The sequence below is a fragment of the Macaca fascicularis genome, chromosome 16 (assembly GCF_037993035.2).
Source record: "Macaca fascicularis isolate 582-1 chromosome 16, T2T-MFA8v1.1".
NCBI lineage: Eukaryota > Metazoa > Chordata > Mammalia > Primates > Cercopithecidae > Macaca > Macaca fascicularis.
In genome coordinates, this window is record NC_088390.1 from 80799205 (window position 1) to 80823816 (window position 24612).

Here is a 24612-nt window from a genome sequence, read left to right on the forward strand (position 1 = left end):
GGGAGATTTTAAAAAACTTTTTATTCACACAGAAAAAGGAGGGTGAGAGGCATAAAATGTTCGAGGTGGAAGGAACATCACAGGTGAAGCCTCAGAGCATGGCATGGCAAAGCTATTCCAATCACGGTGAAACAGAACAGAAAGAATGCCAGCTTCTGCAAGAGTTGGGGTTAAAAACCATTAGGCCAGGCGCGGTGGCTCATGCCTGTAATCCCAGCACTTTGAGAGGTGAGGGAGGGAGGATTGCTTGAGCCCAGGAGTTCCAGACCAGCCTGGGCAACATAGTGAGACCCCATCTCTACAAAAAATACAAAAATTAGCCATGCGTGACGATGCACTCCTATAGTCCCAGCTACTCGAGAGGCTGAGGCAGGAGGGTTACTTGGGCCTGGGAAGTTGAGGCTGCCCTGAGCCGAGATCGCAATACTGCACTCCAGCCGGGGTGACAGAGTGAGATCCTGTTTCAAAAATAATTAATTAATTAATTAATTAAAATTTAAATTATAAATAAAAACTGGTAGACCTGTCAAGGCTTAGAGGGAATGACAATCACACCAGGAAAGCGGAGGCTGATCGCTGGCTCCCTGTGAGCACCTGGCTTGTGTGAGGAACATTCCAGACACAACTTCATTCTGGGGGTGATATCATCCAGTTTTACAGTTGAGGAAAGCAGGGCTCAGAGAGATAAGACCACTCACCCAAGTCACACAGCCGGCAGGTGGCACAGGTGTTCTCACCCCTGGGCCTTGTCAAGACCTCAGACATCTCTGAAGGAAGCTTTCCAACGAACAAAGGTGGTTTCTCACTCTGCCAGTAGGAACCCAACTCAGGTGGGGGGTGGAGGTAGTTGGGTGGTGGACACAGACATGCTTATCCGCAATCCAGAATCTTTTTCTTCCTTTTTATTTCATATATTAAAAAAAAAAAATTAAATAGGCTGAGCACAGTGGCTCATACCTGTAATCCCAGCACTTTGGGAGGCCAAGGCAGAAAGATCGCTTGAGCTCAAGAGTTCGAGACCAGCCTGAGCAACACAGTGAGACCCCATATCATTTTCTTTTTTGTTTGTTTGTTTCAATAGAGATGAAGTCTTTGTTGCCCAGGCTGGTCTCCAACTCCTGGGCTCAAGCGATCCTCCCACCCAGGACTCCCAAAATGCTGGGTTTACAGGCGTGAGTCACTGTGCTGGGCCCCGAGATCTCTTTGAACAGTAGCACTCTTTGAACACTTCTCAGAGTGTAGTTTTTTGGTGAAAACGGAGTTCGCAATGGGTTCTACACCTACGGGGGTATTAAATTAAGGTGAAGGACATTTGGGGGCACAGAGGACCCTGTGGCTGGAGTTTTTCCGAAAGCAAAGCCACCTCCCACGAAACTTTCCTTCTAGCATCACAGGTTCGCTGTGTCCACAGCCCCCACCAGGGTCCGACTCATGGTGGAGGGGTCTCATGCCTTCTCCAACTCTTGCCTCCCCACTCTGAACCAGCACAGGCCCGTGGGATTAGAGCAGAGGCTAACAGGAACCCTGAAGGCTGAAGCCCATGTCATCCGCCCCAAAGGACTTGCTTTGTCCTTTAAAGGCAGATCCTGCCCCAGAAGTGAGATGGATTGAACACAAAAAGAGCAAACAGCTCTCAGGAAACCTCCCTACATTTCCACTGTCATCTACTATGCAGGGCTGGCGGTAGGCGGGCTCCACTGCTGGGGTGCCCAGGCCTCACATGCCCCAGCCTTTTCCCTGCCTGGGTGGGGAGGGAGGGGCCAAGAGTTGCCTTTTTGGAGAATCTAGGTAGGGAAAAGCGAGTCCCCAAGCTTGAAAATAAATTGAAACACACCTGCCAGATGCACAATTCATCTTTGGCTTCTTAAGGTCACAAGCAGTCTCGGAGACTATTTCCTTTCCACCTTCCTCTAGCTCTTATCTGGCTTTTCACATATGCTAATGAGCAGCCCCTCCCAGCACACTGTGTTCAGCACTGGTCGCCTGGTTCATGAGAACTAGTCCCAGCCAAGAGTCATGGATGCCCCTCGCTTAGGTCTGACCCGCCGTTTGCCTTTCTAGCGTGGGCACCCAACTGCTTGGACCCTACAAGCGTTTGCCTCCCTGGCATGGGGGCCTCTGAATCTTAGGGTGGGGGTGTGGAGCTACGGGAGGGAGCCCAAGAGTGAGGAACAAATCAGCAGCAGCACTGCGCCCCTCTTCTTGAAGAGACGTGAAACAATTCAGTCTCCACCACCGCAGACCAGCCCGTGAAGGCAAGGCCAGGAAGGGATACAGGGTTCTAGAGAACCAGGGCCTCTCCGCCAGCTCCAGCCGCTAAGCAAACATTCCCTCCTGGAGTCAGAGAAGCCGGTGTGCGAGGGGAGGAACCAGCCTGAGGTTTATCGCTCCAGCAACTCCGGGTGATTCATAGAGTTTAGGCTCCCAGTTGTCTTACACCGGGGCAGGCACGCAAACAAGCAGCTCGGGAGATACCCACCCTTTTCCCTGCCCCCGCTCCTCCACCTTGCTACCCCCTAGCCCGCGACCAGCTACCTCCCCTCCCCCTCGCGGGCGCTCGGGGTTGAGCAAACACCGGCCGCCCGCCCCGCCTGCCCCGCCACCAGCTGGCTCCGACCGGCGCGCCGCTGGCGATCCCCCAGGCAACTCGGCGTCATGAGAACAGGCACCCCGAGACTCAGCGCCCTGCCCTCCCTCCGCGTCCCCAGGGCCCCGGCCAGACCTAACAACCTCTCCCTCCTCCGTGCGCCTCGGCCCCTACGGGCCTCTGGCGCGGGCTAACTAGGCCTCGCGGCCGGTCCCTGGGACGGCGCACCCCACCCGCCGCGAGGCCAGCAGCCCCGGGGGAAGGCGGCCGGAAAATCTCCTCTTGTTTACCGGGCTGGAGAAGTCCCAGCCTGGATTCGCTTCCCAATTTCTGCGGTCCACCTTCAGCAGATTCCTGGGGCCGGAGGGGAAAGGGTGGCAACCCACAGATCCACCCCGGGACAGGGAGTGGGGGTGGGGCTGGTGGGAACCTGACCTCTTGGAAAGGTCCCCCGGCTGCTGGAGGGGACGGACTCGGAGTCAGAGCCGACGTGTCCCGGAGCGCAGAGACCGAGGGGGCCGCGCTAAACACTGTACCTCGGGGAACAAAACCGTGAAGGCTAATTAGGACAAGTCGGAGCAGGGAACCGGGACGCTGGGAGGGGAGCGCGCGCTCCGAATTGGGCAGAACCTGGAACGGTCGCAGGAAATCCGGGCGCGGGATAGTCGGGCCCAGGGCGACCTTTGCCCACGGTGCGGAGTGGCTCTGGACTCGGCCCACGCGTGAGGGGAGCACTTGGTAACGATCCCACGTACGCTTTGTGACCGGTGGGGGGTCCCAGAGAAGGACCGCGCGTGCAAAAGGCGAACCTCGGTGTGTCCACGTGTGCAAGCTGGGGAGGGGAGGGGACGCAGAAGGCGTGACAAAAAGACGGACTCTGTGTCTTGAGTGTGCGCCTCGCTCCGGCCCGCTCCCAGCGAACTGTGCCCTAAGTGTGTCTCACGGGAGGGCCAGGACGAAGGTGACAAAGGCTAGGTGTCCCCCACGGAGACGCGTCAAGGCAGCCCCACGCGTGTCCGTACGCGCGCTCTCTGGGAGACGCGGTGGGGGGTGCGCAGGGCTGCACCCCCACACCGCTTGCCCCGGAGAAGGCCGAGCCCAGAAAGTGAGTGCGCGTGAGTGTGCGCGCGCCCGCGTGCGGGGGCGTGGCAGTCAACAGCAACAAACCACACGCCGGCAGGGCCAGAAACTCCCATCTCCCTCCCTAGCCGGAAAGTGCGAGTCGGCCCAGCCTGGAGGTGAGTCGGGGCGGGGAGGCCCGGGCAGGCTTTGTTCCTGTGTAAACGGAGCGCACGTACCTGGAGCGCGACGGGCGCCCGATAAGCGCCCTGAATGGAGGTGATGTAACGGTGATGCAGGCGCCAGCCCACCCTCGCCGACAGCAAGGAGTCCTGCCTGGGGACAGGCCCGCGCGAGAGCGAGCGACCCAGCGCGCCCGGCTCAGCCTCGGTCCCGGGGAGAGGCAGGCCCTGCGTCCCGGCCCGGGTCCCGCCATCCCAGCCAGGACCGGGCCTGGCCCAGCGCTCCGCGCCGAATCCCTCCCACCCCCGCCCGCCGCCTGCCTGGGGCTGGAGTTGGCCCCAAAGGCTGTGCAGGAGCGGGGCCCGCGGCGAGTCCCAGGTAAGGGCTGCTGCCTTCCCGCTCCGCCCTCCCTCTCCGCCGTCCGGAAGAGTCGGGTCGGGCCGGCGGGGAGTGGGCGAGGGCAGAGGCGGGGGCTGGGACATCCTGCGGGCGGGGGACGCCGCACCAACTCCGCTCGGTCGCTGAAAGTTTTCAGACCCGAGCAGGCTGGGGGCTGGGGCTGGGGAATGGGGGATGGGAGAGCCCGGCGCTGCGGCTCAGGCTGGAGGGAGGGGAAAGGACTCCACGATCGGGGTCTCCAATGGGAGCCCCTCCACCGCCTGCCTCTCGGTGGGAGTCCGCGGTCACCCTCTCTTGTGGGTCGGCGTCCTCTCCGCCGCCTGCTACTGTGGATGGGGAGGGCAGGTTTCTGTAGCCCTAAAAATGGGAGAGAGAGACTGGTTCCCTTGCTCCCCATTCCAGCCATCCGGGGAGCGCAGGTGTAGACCCCAGTACCGTCGACCCAAGTAGGGACGAGAGGGCTCAGAATCTCCCTGAGGGAAGTTTGGAAATTCAGACTATCAAAGCGCCTCTCCTTCTGGCAGCCTGGCCCCTAGATCCCGAACCCCCACTCCCGGCTGGCTTTTCTAGCGTCCTTTGCACCTCCATCCTCAGGCCCGCAGTGTTAGACTCAGGAAGACCCAACCACTTACAAACTCCACGACCAAGATCCTAAAGTCCAGGGGAGGAGACTGTGTTGAAGTAGGGTTTTGTGCTCCTGGAGCGCCGGCCCCCCACCCCTGTGCCTTCAACTGTGACTAGGGGAGGGAGTGCCTTGGGGGCCGGGGCGCATTCCAGAGTAACATTCCAGGGCAGACCCTTGACGATTTCCACGTCTCAGAGTGCTCAGGGCATTTTGGCCCAAATGCCTGGTCTTGGTGCGGGGCAGGGATAGGAGGATAGAGGTGGGCTGTCTAGGCTGAGGTTCGAGCAACCCCTACCCTCCCCCCCGCCCACCAACCTACACACTGAGCCCACTCCTTCCAGGCACAGGCTTCTCCTGTGCGCCTTCTTATTGATGGGGTAAACGCCTGAGCGCCCTGGACAGAGGGGTGAGACCTAACCAGGGACTGGGAGAGAGGGATGGGAATGGAGGTAGGAAGGCTGTCAGTGAGGCCATCCTCTTTCCCGATAGGCTGTATAGTGTGTGGGATGGGAGGAAGGTAGGTGCTCTGTGGTATACCTGGGTGAACCTCCCTGGAGAGTGCCCTGGTCACAGCACCCTTGAAGACAGCCATTGGCCATGTGTCAGTGTTGAGCTTGGTTGGCCCTGTGACACGCTGGAGCTCTCTTTGCAGGGTGGTATCCTTTGCCCTGGTGGGTGGAGGGGGTCTCAGGCTTGTGTGTGGATGATGCTGGAGCGAGAAAGAGGGTTTTGCTCTGGAGAAGTGAGAAGGCCTGGCTGTCTCCCCTGTTGCTGGATGAAGCCACTTGTTGCTGGGGGAAACCAGTCAGGGCTGTTGGGCCTCAGCCTCTGAGCCCACCAGGCCTCTGCGCCCCCTGCAGAGAGAAGGAGGGAGGAGGGAGATTCAGCAACTGGACTGGACTGATTCAGAGGAGAGCTGGGGGCCGGGTGGCTGAGCCTGGGGAAAGGCCGATTTCAGAGGCGATTAAAAATATTTGTACAACTGATTCCAGGGAAGTGAAGCAAAAGGCCCTTTTGTCCAGAAAATAATCTGAGGCTGGGGCTGGGCTTCAGCTGTGGGATCGGGGAGACTCAGGGCAGAAGGAGGTTCCCCTCCTACCCCACTCATTGTACCCTCTGAGAATCTTTAAGCAGAAGATGCAACTCCAAAATGGAGGGGGCAGCCCTGGGTACGGATCAATGCACCTGAGACTATCCAGAGGTGACTTCCAAATGCTCAGTGTGTTCAGGCACAGCACCCGCTGTGGCAGTGAATTCTAGAATTCTTGTTCACCAGCTTCAAAGACCTTCCAGCCCTGGAAGGGAGACACGGATATGATTTGAATGTTCAGGGATCAGAAGGCTCAGTCTTAGTGCGGGATCTAGGGACCCACAGGAAGCAGAAGGTTCCTCCAGGGTCCTGAGGAAAAGCCTCTGACCAGAACTGAGTCCATCTTGTCAGTCCCTTAGCCACCATCTTAAAAGTGGCATTGGGCCAGGCACGGTGGCTCACACCTGTAATCCCAGCACTTTGAGAGGCTGAAGTAGGCACATCACCTTAGTTCGGGAGTTCGAGACCAGCCTGGCCAACATAGTGAAACCCTGTCTTTATTAAAAATACAAAAAATTAGCCGGGTGTGGTGGCGGGCGCCTGTAATCCCAGCTACTTGGGAGGCTGAGGACAGGGAATTGCTTGAATTTGGCAGTTGGAGGTTGCAGTGAGCCGAGATCACCGCCATTGCACTCCAGCCTGGGCGACAAGAGTGAAACTTTGTCTTAAAAAAAAAAAAAAAAAAAAGGTGGCATTGGCTGAATGTGCACTCCCGGCATCAGAGGGCTGGAGCTGTGCTCTTCTGAGCTTCTCTTAACTCTCTGAGGGTCCTTGTCCTAGGCAGTAGATGAGAGCCACGCCCAGAAGGCCTGGCTTTCTCACCTGAGTCATGCATTTCTGTCTTCCCACCTGCTCTTCCATTTCTGGGGGTACCAGAGAAATAAGGTCTTTCAGGATGGGACCAGGTTGTGTCCTCTGAGGCTATTTAGTTGCTCAGCAACTTCCTAAAAGCAGCAGCCTGGTACCTGGATGCGGTAAGGGGCAGATACAGGTTCCTCTCTCATTCCCTGGAAGTTTCTATATTGAGGGGGTTGGCAGGAGAAGCAAGACTTGAAGGGTCAGGTGCAGAAGGAAGTTGCTGGTCACCAACCACAAAGTCAGGGGGAAATGGGAGGTGGGGGCTTGGGGACAGGGAGCTGTGATGCTTTCCTGACCCTGGCCCAAGTGCCTGTGGGCTTCTGGGAGCTGGCAGGGTACACGCAAATATTTCTAGGGCAAGATGGATCAAGAAGAATGAGCGACATTGGTCCCTGGCTTGGTTTTCTGTAATGACATGCCTGTTAGATTTGAACTTGTAGTGTGGGCTTTAGCATCCTTTTCCCCCACCTCTGCCCGCCAACAAGTCCTTCGATTGTGTTTTGGAAACGATCTCTCAGAGCTGGCCATTATGGCTTTACCTTTGGCCTTGACCTTTAACTGAGATGAATGTGTGCCCCCCCTCCAACAAACCGATTGCCTGTGCATTTTTCCCAGACTCATTTATTAAAAGTACAACCCTGGCTATGCCCCCATCATGCTGAAAACAGCCTTCGGTGGCTGACTGTTACCTTTAGAATAATGCCCCCAGCCCCACCCCTGTAGCATTTCCAATGTGTCAGCCAGCAGCTGCAGCCTCCCTTTGCAAACTCAGCTGATACTTAGCAAACTGAATTCTTTTTTCACTTGCTCTGGACTTGGGCTCAAAAGGGCTTTGATTCACACCGTCTTTTCTGCCTTACACGTCCCTCTCCTTGTTCCCTTCACCTGCTCAGCCGTTCCTCACATTCTTCAGGGCTTAGCTTCTGGGTGTCCCTGTCTCTTGGCGGTGTCTGGGACCTGGTATGTTTTTGATTAGATTCTGAGTAAAACTCTGTGGAACAGTCTTTCTCTGCTCTGCCTGTTTCTCTTCTGTGTTCCTGTAGCCCCTGTCTCTCTCCTACAGGTAAATTCCATTGTGTGGCCCTTAATCATATTCTTCCTTGTGTAATTTTTGTGAGTACCTACCTTATCTCTCCTGATAGATTTTAAATGCCATCAAATCAGGGACTATGTTCATGTTTGTATTTTCCACAGCTCTGGGAACAACAGGGCCTTTCCTTCCCAGGCACACAGTCAATATTTGCTGATTTGGAGTAATTGCCTGCTCTAAACTGGGCCCTGGCCGAGGGAGGTGGGGTGAAAAGCCCTTGTAAGTACAGGTGCCTGGAGGCTAAGTGGCAGTTCTAAGGGTTCTCTTCCCTACGTCCAGCTTCAGGCCCAAGCCCAAGTTCTGGCTGATTGGCTGTGGAGCCCAAGATGAAGTTGAACATTTAGGACCCCACAGAATGTTGTTATCCATAAATTATGTCCCGGGAGTGGCTCCATATTACTCCTTACCTTTTTTTGTTGTTGTTGTCGTTTTGTTTTGTTGAGACAGAGTCTCGCTCTGTTGCCCAGGCTGAGTGCAGTGGCGTAATCTCGGCTCTCTGCAATCTTCTGCCTCCCGGGTTCAAGTGATTCTTCTGCCTCAGCCTCCTAAGTAGCTGGGATTACAGGCACGTGCCACCACGCCCGGATAATTTTTGTATTTTTAGTAGAGACGAGGTTTCAGCATGTTGGTCAGGCTGGTCTGGAACTCCCGACCTCGTGATCTGTCCGCCAAAAGTCCTGGGATTACAGGTGTGAGCCACTGCGCCCGGCCTACTCCTTACCTCTTAGCCCTCTCTTACTCCTCTTTCCAGCACTTGTAAATAAAATGCAGTTGGTGCTTTATTGATTTCCAAAGTCCCCTACAGAAGCTTATTTAAGTCCTGCATTAGAAGTGAAGAGAAACTAGCTGTTACAATGCCAGTTATTTAGGAAAACAACAGTACATTTGCATGAGATGGTTAATTTTAAGAGTTACTCTTAAGCAAGCTTAATTGAAAGATGAGGTAGCTGAGATGGCTAAGACGACCTAAATATTTTCAAGTGGCCTGCAGACTGTTTGAAGGGACTTTGACAATGGATCCTCTTTATTGTGTCCATTTCACTGAATTTTATGAGTTTCATTGCCCCTGATTTAGTAAGTGTTCTTTCACATATCAATTATGGACAGAATTTTTTTTTTTTTTTTGCTTCTGTGCTGAAAAGAGGGACAATTTCTATCAACTGTGGGATTTAGGGCTTTTGTTTGCCTATTAGAAATTAAGTAGCCAGGAATGGTAGAAAACAGTAAGGAGGTAAACCGTGTATAAACAACCTCACAATCCCCCTAAGAAAGAAGGGTAGCAGCCTTACAGAATACAGTTAGATAATGCCATTCCCCTGCCAGCCACTAGTGGTCACTGTCAGACCAGGAAAGCTTTGTTGCCGTTTTCCCAGAGAGTTCCTGATGAAGCGGGGTTACAACTAGTTATTTCAACACGGGGTGACTTAAATGTGGACTACCTGCATTCATAGAATTTTGAATAGTATAACCTGCTTCTTAAAGCATTTAAGATTTCTCTCCTTTTCTTTTTTTTTTTTTTTAGTTTTCTTTCTTTTTTTGGAAACAGTCTCGCTCTGTTGCCCAGGCTGCAGCACAGTGGTGTAATCACAGCTCACTGCAACCTCGATCCCCTGGGCTCAGATGATCCTCTGACCTCAGCCTCCCAAGTAGCTTAGACTACAGGCGCATGCCACCACACCCTGCTAATTCATATATATATGTTTTGTTTTGTTTTCTTTTGTTTTTATATGGAGTCTCACTCTATTGACCAGGTTGGAGTGCAATGGCACGATCTTGGCTCACTGCAACTTCCACCTCCCAGGCTCAAGTGATTCTCCTGCCTTAGCCTCCTGAATAGCTGGTATTATAGGCGTGCACCTCCACGCCCAGCTAATTTTTGTATTTTTAGTAGAGACAGGGTTTCACCATTTTGGCCATGCTGGTCTCAACCTCCTGACCTCAAATGATCCACCCATCTTGGCCTCCCAAAGTGCTGGGATTACAGGCATGAGCCACTGCGCCCGGCTGCTAATTTTTGTATTTTTTATAGAGATGGGGTTTCACCATGTTGCCCAGACTGGTCTCAAACTCCTGAACTCAAGCAATCTGTTCACTTTGGCCTCCCAAAGTTCTGGGATTATAGGCATGAACCACCGTGCTCAGCAGCATTTAAATTTTCAGTGTTAGGTTCCTGCAAGTGCATTTAAAACTTTCGATTGGAAAAAACTCATTGATTTGGTCTTTAATGTCTCCTAACCTGTTAAATCCATTACCTCTACTTCATGTGGGAAAATCCAATCGGTATTGGGAGCAGGGGTTTGGTTTTCTTCTCTGGCACAGATTTGTGGCATTTGGTAGAGCGGCAGTGAATAGATGGAGTGAAAATTACCTTGCTGGTGTTAATAAAAGCTAACTTTCTTGCCTTCTAGCTACGACGTCTTTTTTTTTTTTTTTTTGAGACAGAGTCTTGCTCTGTCGCCCAGGCTGGAGTGCAGTGGCACAATATCGGCTCACTGCAACCTCCGCCTCCTGGATTCACGCCATTCTCCTGCCTCAGCCTCCAGAGTAGCTGGGACTATAGGCGCTTGCCACTACGCCCAGCTAATTTTTTGTATTCTTTAGTAGAGACGGGATTTCACTGTGTTAGTCAGGATGGTCTCGATCTCCTGACCTTGTAATCCGCACGCCTCGGCCTCCTAAAGTGCTGGGATTACAGGCGTGAGCCACCGCGCCAGGCCACTACGACGTCTTAAAGTCTTCTATTAAAGATTAATTCCTTTGGGTTTTGCATTGCCCTTGCCTGGTTCTTGCTTTTAAAATGTTAATGCTCTGAAGGAAAATTTTGGCATTAAGTCATTAACTCCTTAGCTGGGGACTTTGTTTATTTTATCCTCGACTTCCGCTTCTGAGCTAGGCAAAAAATGTAGGATTCTGAAGTGGAGACTTGGCACTAAAAGTGGGAAAATGACTGTCTCTTCATTTTTCCTGGCTGTCGGTTATGCCTGATGCAGGTGCTTGTTAAGTCCTTATTGAATGAATGAATGAATGAATGAATGAATGAATGAATGAGTGAATGCATGCATAGCTGACTGGCTATGGATTTAGGCCTTACAGGAATGGAGTTTAGGGACATAGCAGCTGACCTCCCGAAGCCTGGAAGTCCCAGGGCAGAGAGGAAGTGCTGGGTGGGTGGTATGCTTAGTCTTGACTTGTTCACAAAGCCCCTTCATCTTCCACCCTAGCCGCCAGAGCTCAGGGAATATCTGAACCCAGGTTATGGTTGGTGGAAGGGAGGGAACTGAAAATTCAATGACAGGTTTTTCCTTTGCCATGGCTAGGAATAGGGCTGACAAATGGGCTTCATCTCATTTGCCTCTCTGGCCAGTTGAAATTCCTCTCAGGAGTTCTGCGTTAAGAAGGATTCTGAGGTCCAGAGAGCCTCATGGTCAGCTGGCACTGTCTGCCTGGGTTTGGGGTGGGGAAAGCAGCACCATGTATATTGGAGTCTGACCTTGGAGGACTAATTTTGTCCCTTTTCCTTCTGTCTCTAGGGACCCAACCAGAGCCTGGCCTGGGAGCCAGGATGGCCATCCACAAAGCCTTGGTGATGTGCCTGGGACTGCCTCTCTTCCTGTTCCCAGGGGCCCGGGCCCAGAGCCATGTCCCACCCGGCTGCAGCCAAGGCCTCAACCCCCTCTACTACAATCTGTGTGACCGCTCTGGGGCGTGGGGCATCGTCCTGGAGGCCGTGGCTGGGGCGGGCGTCGTCACCACGTTTGTGCTAACCATCATCCTGGTGGCCAGCCTCCCCTTTGTGCAGGACACCAAGAAACGCAGCCTGCTGGGGACCCAGGTGTTCTTCCTTCTGGGGACCCTGGGCCTCTTCTGCCTCGTGTTTGCCTGCGTGGTAAAGCCCGACTTCTCCACCTGTGCCTCTCGGCGCTTCCTCTTTGGGGTTCTGTTCGCCATCTGCTTCTCCTGTCTGGTGGCTCACGTCTTCGCCCTCAACTTCCTGGCCCGGAAGAACCATGGGCCCCGGGGCTGGGTGATCTTCACTGTGGCTCTGCTGCTGACCCTGGTGGAGGTCATCATCAATACAGAGTGGCTGATAATCACACTGGTTCGGGGCAGTGGCGACGGCGGCCCTCAGGGCAACAGCAGTGCCCACTGGGCCGTGGCCTCCCCCTGCGCCATCGCCAACATGGACTTTGTCATGGCGCTCATCTACGTTATGTTGCTGCTGCTGGGTGCCTTCCTGGGGGCCTGGCCTGCCTTGTGTGGCCACTTCAAGCGCTGGCGTAAGCACGGGGTCTTCGTGCTGCTCACCACGGCCACCTCCATTGCCATATGGGTGGTGTGGATTGTCATGTATACCTACGGCAACGAGCAGCGCAACAGCCCCACCTGGGATGACCCCACGCTGGCCATCGCCCTTGCCGCCAATGCCTGGGCCTTTGTCCTCTTCTACGTCATCCCCGAGGTCTCTCAGGTGACCAAGGCCAGCCCAGAGCAAAGCTACCAGGGGGACATGTACCCCACCCGGGGCGTGGGCTATGAGACCATCCTGAAAGAGCAGAAGGGTCAGAGCATGTTCGTGGAGAACAAGGCCTTTTCCATGGATGAGCCGGCTGCAGGTGGGTCTCTGTGGATGCCCCCAGTGGCCCCTTTCTCCATCCCATGTCTTTTACTGCAGGACAGGGATCCAGTCTCTTGAGCAAAATGGAAATTTTTTGAGGTTTTCTGTAGTTTTCTGCCTAAGTGTCTCTAAATTCCATTTAATTTAAAGATCTTTTTTTTTTCAGCTGGGCATGGCAGATCATGCCTGTAATCCTAGCACTTTGGGAAGCCAAGGCAGGTGGCTCACTTGAGGTCAGGAGTTCGAGACCAGCCTGACCCATATGGTGAAACCCCATCTCTACTAAAAATCCAAAAAAATTAGCTGGGTGTGCTGGTGCATGCCTGTAATCTCAGCTACTCGGGAGGCTGAGGCAGGAGTATCACTTGAACCCAGGAGGTGGAGGTTGCAATGAGCCAAAATCAAGCCACTACACTCCAGCCTGGGTGACAGAGTGAGACTCCATCTCAAAAAAAAAAAAAAAAAGATTTTTTTTCTATATTCATATAATTCATGCATATATTCTCACCTTAAAATTTCAAACATTACAGATAAAATGAAAATTTCCCCAGCTGCCTTCCCAGTCCTACCCATCCCATCCTATTCCATCCCCCGAAGTGAGCGCTATTGACCGATATAATATCTATGTGCCTCCGTTTCTCCATTTGTAAAATGGGGAGGATAATGACAGTGTCTATTTCATAGGGTTCTTGTGAAGATTAAATTCATTAGTGCCGGCTGGGCGCTGTGGCTCATGCCTGTAATCCCAGCACTTTGGGAGGCTGAGGTGAGTGGAGCTTGAGCCCAGGAGTTTGAGACCAGCCTGGACATAGTGAGACCCCGTCTCTACAGATAATTTTAAAAATTAGCCAGGTGTGGTGGTGCACTCCTGTGGTCCCAGCTCCTCAGGAGGCTGAGGCAGGAGGATTGCCTGAGCCCAGGAGGTTGAGGCTTCAGTGAACCGTGATTGCACCACCACATACCAGCCTGGATGATCTCAAAAAAAAAAAAATTACTGAGTGCCTGGCCCATGAAAAGCACTCTTGAAGAATTAGCTATTTGCTGTGTGTGCGTGACTATTATTTTACATATTTTACTAATACCATCTCTCCAGAACTTGTTTTTCTATTATGTATGTATCCATAATCACCTTAGTTTTCTTTAAAAGGAAGTATTTTTCAGATAATTTTTTTTCTCTTTTCATTTTTATTTTTATTTTTTGAGACGGAGTCTTGCTCTGTCACCCAGGCTGGAGTGCGGTGGCGCGATCTTGGCTCACTGCAACCTCCGCCTCCCAGGCTCAAGAGATTCTCCTGCCTCAGCCTCTCAAGCAGCAGGGATTACAGGCGTGTACCACCACACCCGGCTAATTTTTGTAGAGACGGGGTTTCATTATGTTAGCCAGGCTGGTCTTGAACTCCTAACCTCAAGTGATTCATCTGCCTGGGCCTCCCAAAGTGCTGGGATTACAGGTTTGAGCCACTGCACCTGGCTTTTTTCTCTTTTTAATAAAAGTACTTGGGGTGCCGCGTAGTGGTCTCAGCAGCCCACTAGCATTTCCTCAGCACCTGCTCTGTGCCAGCTCCGGTGCTAATCCCCTTACCTATGTGGCCCGTTGTGCGCTTCCCACCTGCTCTTCCTCAATCTGCTGGCTGCAGCCCCTCATCTGAAAATGACCTGGAAATGTGGGGGTACCATCTCAAAGGCGTTACCCTGTCCCCAGACTCTGCTGATCTGGAGGCCTGGGGGCTTCAGACTTTCTTAACTGCCCGGTTAACAAGCACCGGCTCTGGGGTCTCTGCCGGGAGGTCAGAGTCAGGCAGTGGAAGTTCCAGAATTAGAGACATTCCTTTCTCTTCTACAAACTGAAATCCTCATAATCCCTGCTTTGGGGAAAGAAATGACCGTTGTCCTGCCGGGCACTTGATCTTTGATCTGCCCACCTGGGCTGAGGTGCTGACCGCAGCCCTAGGTGGTCCCTGTCACACGCACAGTGTGCGTGGGGGCACGGAATCGGCAAAACCCACCGGAGAGGCGGGGCTTATGGACAAGTGCTGGGAGGAGCCTCAGGCCCCGCCCCCACACCGAATGCCTGTCAGGGCCAAATGGTTCTCAACCTTCGGGCTGAGTTTTTATTTCCTATTTTCTTTTTTTTCTAAATGGAAAAATCAATAGAGTGAGCCCAGCCTCAGCACTTAGGAAACCCTATATAGGTTGCGGTCCCTCAGAGCTGCGGGACCGTCAGCCTTGCTGGAGCCAGACATCCGCTGTGCCGTCCTCACAGCAGGGCCTGCTCCGAGGCCCCGGGGTGGGTCAGCAGCCCTCCTCAAACACCCTGGGAGTGCCCAGCAGGGCGGAACACATCGGGAAACCAACACCCCAAAGGCACAGGGAAGTATCCCTGGAGCTAAAAATAGTTCTGGAAATTTGCCAGGGGGCTATAGGATGGGACGTGCGTGAAGGCTCCCTGGCCAGGCTCCGGGTTGGTGTAGTGGGGAAGGGGCACCCAGGTCGGCCTTGGGAGGACATGAAGAGGCTTAGGCCGTGGGGTCTCAGATGTATTTACCCCTGCGCCTGGCAGCTGGCCCATGGTGACAGGCAGAGCTGGAGGCTGGCCATCTTGGAAGGTGGCCGAAGGTCCATGTGTCCTCTTGGCCCCTGGCCCTGGAGGGCGGATGGGGATGTGGAGGTTGCTGACAGAGCATTTTCTCAGGTGTTGGGTCAGGGGCTGGGGGGTCTACAGTGCAGGGAAGCCCAGCAGTGTTGCTCACTCCCATGCATCTGTACAAAGGGGTGCTAGGTTTGGGAGGGGGCCCCTGTGTTCACAACCTCATCCCCAACTTGGCCACTCCTGGGTTAGAGACTATGCCAGGGTTGGCCTGCCCCCTGTACCTCTTCCCTGCCCCCAGAGAGCCTTGCTTGGCTTGTGGGAGGTGGGGAAGGGAGCTGAGAGCCCTGGGATCTTCAAACTGTTCCTGCTTTTCCTTGCAGCTAAGAGGCCGGTGTCACCATACAGCGGGTACAACGGGCAGCTGCTGACCAGTGTGTACCAGCCCACCGAGATGGCCCTGATGCACAAAGTCCCAGTAAGTGGGTTCCCCAGGTCCCCATGATGCAGCTGGGCTACAGACACCAGTCTCAGCAGGCCAGCGGGAGAGGGCCATGTGGCCAGAGCTGGGTTGGGTGGAGATGGTAGGGGGAAGGCAAGCTTCTCCATCTGGTGCTTCTACCTGGGGAATCCAGAGCCCCAGTTCTTAACTTCCTTGTCCTGGAGTCAGCGTACCCACCACCTCCAGCTGCATTGCAGTGGGACCCGCCCTGTGTCACTGGGGCATTGCACACAGGCTCTGTCAGGATGCTACAGGGAATGCTGGGTGAGCTCTCCCTGGTGGGAGCTGCCAGCTTTACCCTGGAGAGCTTGTGGAGGGACAAAGGAGGGTCTCAGCCAGGTGTTTGCAAAATGGATCAGGGTCCAAATGTTGCAGATCTGGATAGGTGTTTACTTCTCAAGCACAGCTGTGCCAAGGGGGCCCACGACTCCCCTCCTGCTCTGGCAGGGAGCAAGTCTCGACCTTACACCTCCCCTGGGTTCTGGAAACTAGATGCTTCATTAGCCAGGGGAGGGGATGGGAGCAGGAAGACAGTGGGTTGGATTCTACTCGCTCCTGTATGTGTTCCTCCTCCCGGCTGGCAGAGGCTGTGGGGAGAGGTCAGTGACCCGTCTTGGCAGGACACTGGGAACAGGAAGCAAGGAGGTCAGCCGGGTGGCGTTCTCATCCCCCTCCCCGCCCTCTCTGTGAGAGCCGCAGGGCAGGGGGAGGCGAGTGTGGCTGAAGCCTCCAGTCCCAGTGCCTCCCCTCTCCCTGAGCCTGAACCTGAGCCTGGGCAGAGGAGAGTTTCCGGAGGACCAGGAGTGGAGGCTGCGGGCCGCCAGCTCTGGTGGGGAGTGGGCAGCCACAGGAGCTTTTCCTGAGTAGCTTCCCTCACTGTTGTTGTGCCTCACTCCCCAGCACCTTTGGAGTCCGCTTCCTGGGGGATGATCTGGATGAACAGGGATATTTTATCTGACCGGTTCTCAAAACATGGTACCTGGACCACCAGCATTAGCCTCACCTGGGAGCCTGCTAAAAGTGCAAAGGGGGCCAGGTGCAGTGGTTCACATCTGTAATCCCAGCACTTTGGGAGGCTGAGCAGGTGGATCACCTGAGGTCAGGAGTTTGAGACCAGGCTGGCCAACATGCCGAAACCTGATCTCTACTAAAAACACAAAAATTAGCCACGCATAGTGGCATATGCCTGTGGTCCTAGCTACTGGGGAAGCTGAGGCCAGAGGATCCCTTGAACCCAGGAGGCGGAGGTTGCTGTGAGCCGAGATTATACCACTGCACTTCAGCCTGGACAACACAGTGAGACTCTGTCTCAAAAAATAAATAAATAAGAAATAAAAAAATAAAAGCGCGGATGGGACGGGGCCAGAGCTGGGATGTTAGCATCCCTTCAGGGCATCGGCACCATGGGGGTACTACTCAGCGCAGATCCGTAAGCCCTGCTTTCAGCACTCCCTCCCCCAGCCCCAGTTGTTGCCAGCTGCGTGGGGCCCGCTGTGTAGGGTCCGGCTATGAGTCGGTGAGGCTTATCAAGCAGTGTAGGTGATTCCAGTGCATACTCATTCGTGGATTGGGGCCACGGATGTAGATGTTCCAGGGGCCACGGGGACAGGGGCCACTGCAGACAGGGCTGAGGACCTCCTGGGCCTGATTGACTTGAAGGCTGGTTTGGGGCCTGGGAGCTACAGAGATTTGATTGGTGGCAGCTCTTTCCCATAGGGCTAAGACAGATGGGGCCAGGAATTCACCTTCCCTCCAGCATGGGAGCCAGAACAGGTACCTCAGGACCCTCTTCACCCCACAGCTGGTGTCTCTCACCCACATGGGAGCAAGACCCAGCGCCAGGCAGAGAATTCAGGTTTCAAGACTCCAAATCAGGGCTGGATGCAGTAGCTCAGGCCTTTAATCCCAGTGCTTTGGGAGAGTGACATGGGAGAATTGCTTGAGGCAAGGGGTTCGAGAGCAGCCCTGGCAACGTAGTGAGACCCCCCTCAATCTCTACAAAAAAAAAAAAAAGACTCTAAATTAGACCGGCCAGCCTAGATGCCTAGAGAGATGTGTGGGCACAGCCAGAGCCATGTCCTCGGCCAGGGGAGCCGGCAGCTGTGATGCTGGGGGTATGGTAGTGACAGGCGGTAGACTCGGGGTAAGATTCTTGGAGGAAGGGGCCTGGGAGCTGTACCAGACAGGTAATAGCAGCTCTATGTGGCTGACCCTCCACTGGCCCTAGCATTTCCCTAAACAATTAGAAGCGGGAGGGGGCTTGAGAAGAGGACCCCCCTCTGTGAAGCCCCAGCACCATCCAAGGTCACCAGGGGCCTTGTTCCCATGCCCAGAGGCAGGGCAAGATAAGGGGCTCAGGTCTGGCTGTCCCAGGCCGCCCCTGGGGCCCAGCCAGAGGGGGCAGAGGGGCCGAGGGGGGGAGTCGGGAGGGATCTGGCAGGCCCAGCCCTGCAGGAAGTGAGTGTTTGTGCATCCGCCCCGGCGGAACCTGGCTCCCGATCCCCGACTGTGAGACCGCCTGTTCTTCCTTCCAGTCCGAAGGAGCTTACGACGTCATCCTCCCACGGGCCACCGCCAACAGCCAGGTGATGGGCAGTGCCAACTCGACCCTGCGGGCTGAAGACATGTACTCGGCCCAGAGCCACCAGGCGGCAACACCGCTGAAAGACGGCAAGAACTCTCAGGTCTTTAGAAACCCCTATGTGTGGGACTGAGTCAGCAGTGGCCAGGAGAGGCGGGCGGATTTGGGGAGGGCCCTGAGGACCTGGCCCCAGGCAAGGGACTCTTCAGGCTCCTCCTCCCACTGGCAGGCTCAGCAACATGTGCCCCAGAGCTAGAAGGGCCTCCCTCTCTGCCAGTGTTCCGGTGGGTGTCCTGGGTGTCCTCGCCCACTCCTCAGTGTTTGTGGAGTCGAGGAGCCAGCCCCGGCCTCCTGCCAGGGTCACCTCCGCGGTCACACTCCAGCCAAATAGTGTTCTCGGGGTGGTGGCCGGGCAGCGCCTATGTTTCTCTGGAGATTCCTGCAACCTCAAGAGACTTCTCAGGCGCTCAGGCCTGGATCTTGCTCCTCTGTGAGGAACAAGGGTGCCTAATAAAAACATTTCTGCTTTATTAACTCTCGCTTTGGGATTGTGGTTTCTGAGCTGGGCTCCTGGTTTCTGAGGAACCTCTCCTCCTCCATGGCCTGTGGGTGACTTCTCTTTCTTCCCTCCAAATCCAGCTCATATTTAAAGCTGCTGCAGATTTTTCCTGTGCAATTAAGTAGCTGATGCCTCTCCCCAGTGAGGGGTTCTTTAGCAGGTCCTCTGTCTGTATTCTGTGCAATCAGAATGAACACCCAGGCTCAGTGTGTGCCTAGGATGCAGTCCTACACCCGGGCTTGTCTGAGGTCAGGCAGCTTTCCTCTGGGAACCCCCCTTCAGTGGCTGCAGGGACAGGACTGGGAAGGTGGGCCTTGAGCAGGTGGCTCTGCGTATAAGGGAAGATGAACTAATTTCACCTTCTCCTGGGATGAATAACAGTGAAGATCCCATAGCGGACAAAGTGGAGACTCATTCTGCTCCATGCTTTGAGATCACACCGTGTGATACGTGCAAAGGAATGGCCTAGAGAGGGTTAGGAATTGTTTACAAATGGGTTGACAGAAGTGCAAAGGGTTGGGCCAGGTCCCGGTTGGGTTCAATCCTGAGCGGTCATTAAAATGTCCATTTGTGCAGGGCGCGATGGCTCAAGCCTGTAATTCCAGCATTTTGGGAGGCCAAGGTGGGAGGATCGCTTGAGCCCAGGAGTTCCAGACTAGCCTGGGTAACATAGTGAGACCCTGTTTCTACCAAAAAAAAAAAAAAAAAAGTGTTTTAATTAGCCAGGCATTAGTCCCAGCTACTCATGGGGCTGAGGTGGGAGGATCTCCTAAGCCCAGGAGGTCGAGGTTGTAGTGAGCTGTGATTGCACCATTGCACTCCTGTGTGGGCAACAGAGCGAGACTCTGTCTCAAAAAAAGAAAGTCAGTTTGCTCAGTACTTTATACTAAGCAAAAGCCTTTCCTCAGCAGCTCATTTTTTTTTAATTTAATTTTTTTTTTTTGAGACAGAGTCTTGGTCTGTTGCCCAGGCTGGAGTGCAGTGGCGCAATCTCAGCTCACTGCAACCTCCGCCTCCCAGGTTCAAGTGATTCTCCTGCCTCAGCCTCTTGAGTAGTTGGGATGACAGACATGTGCCACCACTAACTTTTTGTATTTTTAGTAGAGACAGGGTTTCACCATGTTGCCCAGGCTGGTCTTGAATTCCTGGCCTCAAGTCACCTGCCCACCTCAGCCTCCCGAAGTGCTAGGGTTACAGGCACGAGCCACCTCACCCAGCCCATCAGCTCATTTTAATCCCCAAGGCTGCCCTGGAAGGTGGGCAGGACTAGTATGCTCTCCCTTTTCCCGACTCAAAATCGCAGAACTGTACCATTTTGGGGTGAGACAGGGCCTCAGAGTGGTCACACTGCCCCCTTTTACAGGTAAGCGAACTGACCCAGAGAGGTCAGGCCAACCCCAACCAGGTTTTCCTCAGACTCTGACGTCCAGCAGCCTTTCTCCGTGGCCCACCCTGGGTAAGCCAGTCCAGTGGGTGGCACTTCCAGCTGTGAGGATGAGACAGCAGGGTCCGACCTTTGGACGCTGCTCAAGGCCTTGCCGGGGGCTGCCAGGCCTGCCCAGGGGAGCCTGCTCCTCTCAGGCTTGGGAATGTTTCTCCCCAACTAGTCAGAAGCTATTTTCTGATACCGGTTGTAGGGGAAAAACTGTTTTTGTTGAAAGGGAGAGAAAAGTTGCTGGGGGAGAAAAAAAAAAAACCAACTTGAAAGGGAGAGAAAGGTTGCTGGAAAAAAAAATAAACTTCTCCCAAACTTCTCCTTCTGTGCTCAGATTGCATCAGCCTCCTGGGGACTGAAACACTATTTTTAGGTAAAAACTAGTGCTTGGGCCCTCCGCGGTAGAGTCCCCTTTGACTCTTGTTCTTTCTGGTCACTTTAGGGTCAGTCCCCGCAAAGTAAAACGAGATGGTAGAAGCCCTCTTCCTTCCCGGGACCGCACGGCATCCTGATCCTCATTCCTCTGTACCCAGGCTGGGCTGGGCCCAGCACCTTTCCTGTGCTTGTCATTGGAGCTGGGAGGGGCCAGAGGCCACCGACCTGAAGCAGTGGACCGAGTGGGCCCTCATGAAGCCCTGAGTGTGTGACTGGAGCGCCTAGGGCCACCTCTCTTTCCTGCCCAGCCCATCTTCCTGGTTCCCAGGTGGCTGCAGCTGCAAGGAGCTGTCCGCAGGCCCCCAGGCTGCCTCCAACTCCCCTCTTGACACCCCCCGCCCCTCACCAAATCATAGCCCCTGTGTCCCCAGGCTGTGGTTCTTCAGATTGCCATCCTCCCCTCTGTGAACAACGGGCCTCAGTGCGCCGTCTTGACTCTGGACCTTCCTGGCCCTGCCATCTTGGTGTCCGGCACTGGCTTGTCTCGCCCTCTGCCTAGATGGATCTCCTCCATGAGTCTTTGAGGCCAAGCCAGGGCAGCAGTTGGCCCTTGCCCTTCTCACCAGGGCCTCCTGCCACCACCTGGACTATGGAAGGCCACTGAGATGGGGGCAGAGCTCAGCCCGAGGCTTGGGCACACTGCTTCTCTCCACGGCCTATGGGTCCCGGATCTGAACCCACTTGAGAGCCACTTGAGAGCCCCTGAGCCATCCCCATCTTCCACGAAGCGGGTCCCACCAGCAAGCCAGGGCCAGCCCTGCCTGAGCTCTGCCCCCAGTGCCCCTCACCGTCTGGGACGAGGATGAGCATGCTGGGATGAAGGCTCTCTTTATCCAGCAGTACCTCATGGACAGCTCACTAAGGAGTTGGGAATGGCCGGCCACCCTGGCATCTGGGGTTCAAGGTGGCTCCTGTGGCAGGAACAGGTGTCCGTGACCCTGATTACCTGGATCTCACAGGTTCTGGGAATGCAGTAGGGGCCTGCTGTGGCTATTCCAACATCTCTGGTCAGGGCCTGGAAGTACCCTTAGGACACGTGGGGTTGGGGTTCAGACTGCATTCTCAGGGACCAGTGGAGAGCCCTGGACCAGATGAACTGGAGTCTAGGCCTCTTCTCGTGACTGGGACTTGTGGGATGTGGGAGGCCCATGAGACCCAGGACTAAAGATGATGCTATTTCCTGATGGGCAGATATGTAAGTAGGTAAGTGGGATCCTCAGGTAAGTGGGATCCAGGACTAACGACTGCTATTTCCTGATGGGCAGATGTGTTGAGTTTCTACCTCATCTTGAGCAGCACCTGGATGTGCTGGCGCCGGTTCATCACTGGAGGAGCCTCTTGTGTTCTGAGCCCTCAGACATGCTCCAGAGGATCCTGACGGTCACCCAGTGAAGAGGGTGCCTTCTCAGGACCTCCATGGTGCTGGCACTGAGGATGGAGATGGGCACAGCTCCAGGCTTGTGGAAATGAGCTCTCTATAGTATTGTCTTCCTGGGGTTTTTCCTGCCCTTATCCAAGGTGGGCCCTAGAGCTCAGTCCCCAGCCCAGCAGCACCTCTGGGTGCCAGGGTGGAGGGTGACGACCAGAGCAGCTCTCTGGAGGGGTGCCCTGTAGTCCGTCCCACAGCCCTCTGGTGCTACTCCCATCCCCAGCAGCCTGTGCCTTTGTCACTGGCGTACTTTTCCAGAGCTAAATTGGGCGCGCAATCCCTGCAGAGTAGGACTGCAGCCCTGACTGTGGCCCCTGGCCTGTCTTTGTTGCTTGCTGAAGTCCATGAACAGAGTGTTGTTTCCCTCCAGTGGAAGGGAAGCAGGGAGCTCTGTGGACTTCACGCTGCGCTTGGTCTAGCTTAGCAGCCCCAAGATCCCTTAGTGAATCGAGGCACTGTGTTGCTTTCCTATGTGATAATTTCAAAGGAGTCCCTGGCAGTGCCTGTTGCCCAGAGGCTGCAGTCTCCAGTGGACGCGGGTTTGTGTATAGCCTGAGTCCTCTGGGGGCTCAGCGCGTGAGGCTCACGGTGGGATGGGCTCCTAAAAGATGCAGGCCTGCCTGTATTCAGGAGTACCCACCGGCCCTGCTTACTCCTGCCCAGGCCAAGTGGAGAAGTTGTTAGATGAGGTCTTAAGAGGAGAGAGGTGGCTTCTTTGAGGTGGTCGAGTGGCATCACAAACAAGCATTGAATGGAAGAAAACTAGAAGAAGCAGAGCCTGTCGCAGGTTCACCATCATCCAGCCAACACCGTGGGAAATCTCGCAGGTTCACCATCATCCAGCCAACACCGTGGGAAATCTCACATCCACCACTGTCAAACCGAGGACTTTGGACTTCATAACTGCTCGGAATTAAATGACCTTACCCTCCGTGGGTGAGGGCTTACTGCCATTGAATTCCTGTGTGCTCATAAATTCTGGGAGTGACTAGTTTTTAAAAAATTATTATTATTTTATTTTTAGAGATAGGGTCTTGCTACGTTGCCCAGGCTGGTCTCAAATTCCTGACCTCAAATGATTCTCCATTTCAGCCTTCCGTGTAGCCGGGATTCCAGGTGCCTGCTCCCCCACCCCCACCCTGCCTCTGGGATTTTTTTCATGTGTATTTCCCTGCTAGTCCTCTTGCTTTTTATACCAACAAAGGCTGTTTGATTCCAACTAACCTTTTTCTCTATTGGGGAAAACCAGGCCTCCAACAACCACTGAGCTCTCAACCAGTCAAGGCCAGAGAACTCTGACACCTACACAAGATGTGAGTGGGGAGGGGGGCAACCCCAATAGTATCCCTGTTGCTGCCTGGCATGGCTGGAAGAGGCAGCCAGGACACCTATTGGGTGAAATTCTCAGTGTACAGAAAGGCATACCAGAACCAGGGATGGCTGATAAATCCCCTGGGCCATGAAGACCTGCCGAATGCCATGCCTGACTTTCCAGTTTACTCATGGCCCTGCACTTGTTCGTCAGCCCCTCGCAGCTCATAGAAGAGAGCAAGCAACAGAGGCTAAGTGCCTGTCCCGTGGGGGTGCTGCTCGGAAGGGTCTGTCGGCCCTCCAAGCCATTCTCGCCAAGGCCAGCATTTTCACTAGCCCCAGAGGACGCGCCAAGGTCAGGCACAGGTGCCAGGGACCAGAATGTGTTTCCTGTCTGCTGTCTCCACTCTGGGCCCTCCAGGAAGCTGCAGCCCCTGTTCACAGCAGCTGCATGAATTATTTAGCACCTGCACCAGACCGGGAGTGCTCTGACCTCATCCTCCTTGGGCTCGGGGTGCGGCTCTGACCTCATCCTCCTTGAGAAAAGGTTGCTGATGGGCAGAGGCTGGAGCGGCGCGTCCCTCTGGGGTGCGGGGGATTGAAAGGGAGACATCAGTACCCTCAGAGAAGGAGGTGGGGAGCAGGGACCCATGCCCTTGTAGCAGGAGGCAATTCTGCAGCACGGAGAAAATATGACTTTGGAATCAGAGGCTGTGGGTTCAGATCCTGGCTGTTAGTAGTTCTGTGACCTTCGGCAGCTCCCTTAGTCCTTCCTCAGTCTTCTCATCTGAAAAATGGGGGTACCAGCCTCCTGAGTTTGTGTTTAGCGTTCTGTCCCCTCCAGGTAACCCCCATGAAAGTCACAGCCAAGGCAGAGCATCCAGGCACCATCTGCCCAGTGTTTCCTGCCCAGACAAGCAGGTCTTCCAGCCAGATTTCAGTTTGGCACCTCCTGGTGCCACATCCTCCCTTCCCTCTGCGCTGCCTCATGCCCTGGGTCCCCAGAGTGGGTGGCTTGGCAGGTTGCCGCGATTGGAAGAGGATGCTAAGGAGAGAGACCCTTGGCAGTGCCCGCGCCCTGACTGGCAGGGGAGAAGGGCTAGCAGAGGTGTTAGGAGGGTCACCAGCTGCACAGGAAGTCTAGGAAGCTAGGCTGAAGAGCTGGGACAGAACTGCTTTCTGACAGCAAAGTCCACTGTCTACTGGGTGGACGGGAGGCAGTGGAGATGAGAGGGATCTGGTCCCTGCCCTCCTTTGCCAGGTCAGG

General features: G+C 54.6%; 1 protein-coding gene and 2 long non-coding RNA genes across 18 annotated transcripts in view; 1 reads left to right on the forward strand and 2 right to left on the reverse strand.

Annotated features, from left to right (window-relative positions):
* Nucleotides 1-4893, reverse strand: LOC135967767 (uncharacterized). 3 transcript variants are annotated; one of them, XR_012426103.1, is made up of 6 exons: nt 4861-4893; nt 3886-4585; nt 3218-3419; nt 3023-3117; nt 699-898; nt 1-458 (listed from the first exon to the last, which is right to left on the reverse strand). It is a non-coding gene; the product is annotated as an uncharacterized lncRNA (long non-coding RNA). The 3 variants fall into 3 exon arrangements; XR_010581994.2 differs by lacking the exons at nt 3023-3117; nt 3218-3419; nt 3886-4585; nt 4861-4893 and adding an exon at nt 2878-2949 and having other exon boundaries at nt 319-458; XR_010581991.2 differs by lacking the exons at nt 3023-3117; nt 3218-3419; nt 3886-4585; nt 4861-4893 and adding an exon at nt 1835-1891 and having other exon boundaries at nt 319-458.
* GPRC5C (G protein-coupled receptor class C group 5 member C) overlaps nt 3028-24612 on the forward strand; it is a 27674-nt gene continuing 6089 nt past the window's right edge. The window contains exons 1-7 of one of the 14 annotated variants that reach the window (XR_006693381.2): nt 3828-4207; nt 11422-12504; nt 15477-15571; nt 18130-18279; nt 20099-20191; nt 20613-22821; nt 22862-22992. Coding sequence is in view for 10 of the 14 variants with exons in the window: in XM_005584841.4 (XP_005584898.3) it covers nt 3940-4207; nt 11422-12504; nt 15477-15571; nt 18130-18279; nt 20099-20158 (1656 nt within the window). In the remaining 4 variants the exon portion in view is untranslated. The other 13 variants (XR_012426100.1, XR_012426101.1, XM_015438804.4 and 10 more) reach the window with 13 other exon arrangements.
* The window catches only part of LOC141408854 (uncharacterized), a 2359-nt gene continuing 773 nt past the window's right edge, over nt 23027-24612 (reverse strand). Inside the window, exon 2 of the long non-coding RNA XR_012426104.1 lies at nt 23027-24132. This is a non-coding gene — a long non-coding RNA (uncharacterized lncRNA). The remainder of the gene's footprint in view (nt 24133-24612) is intronic.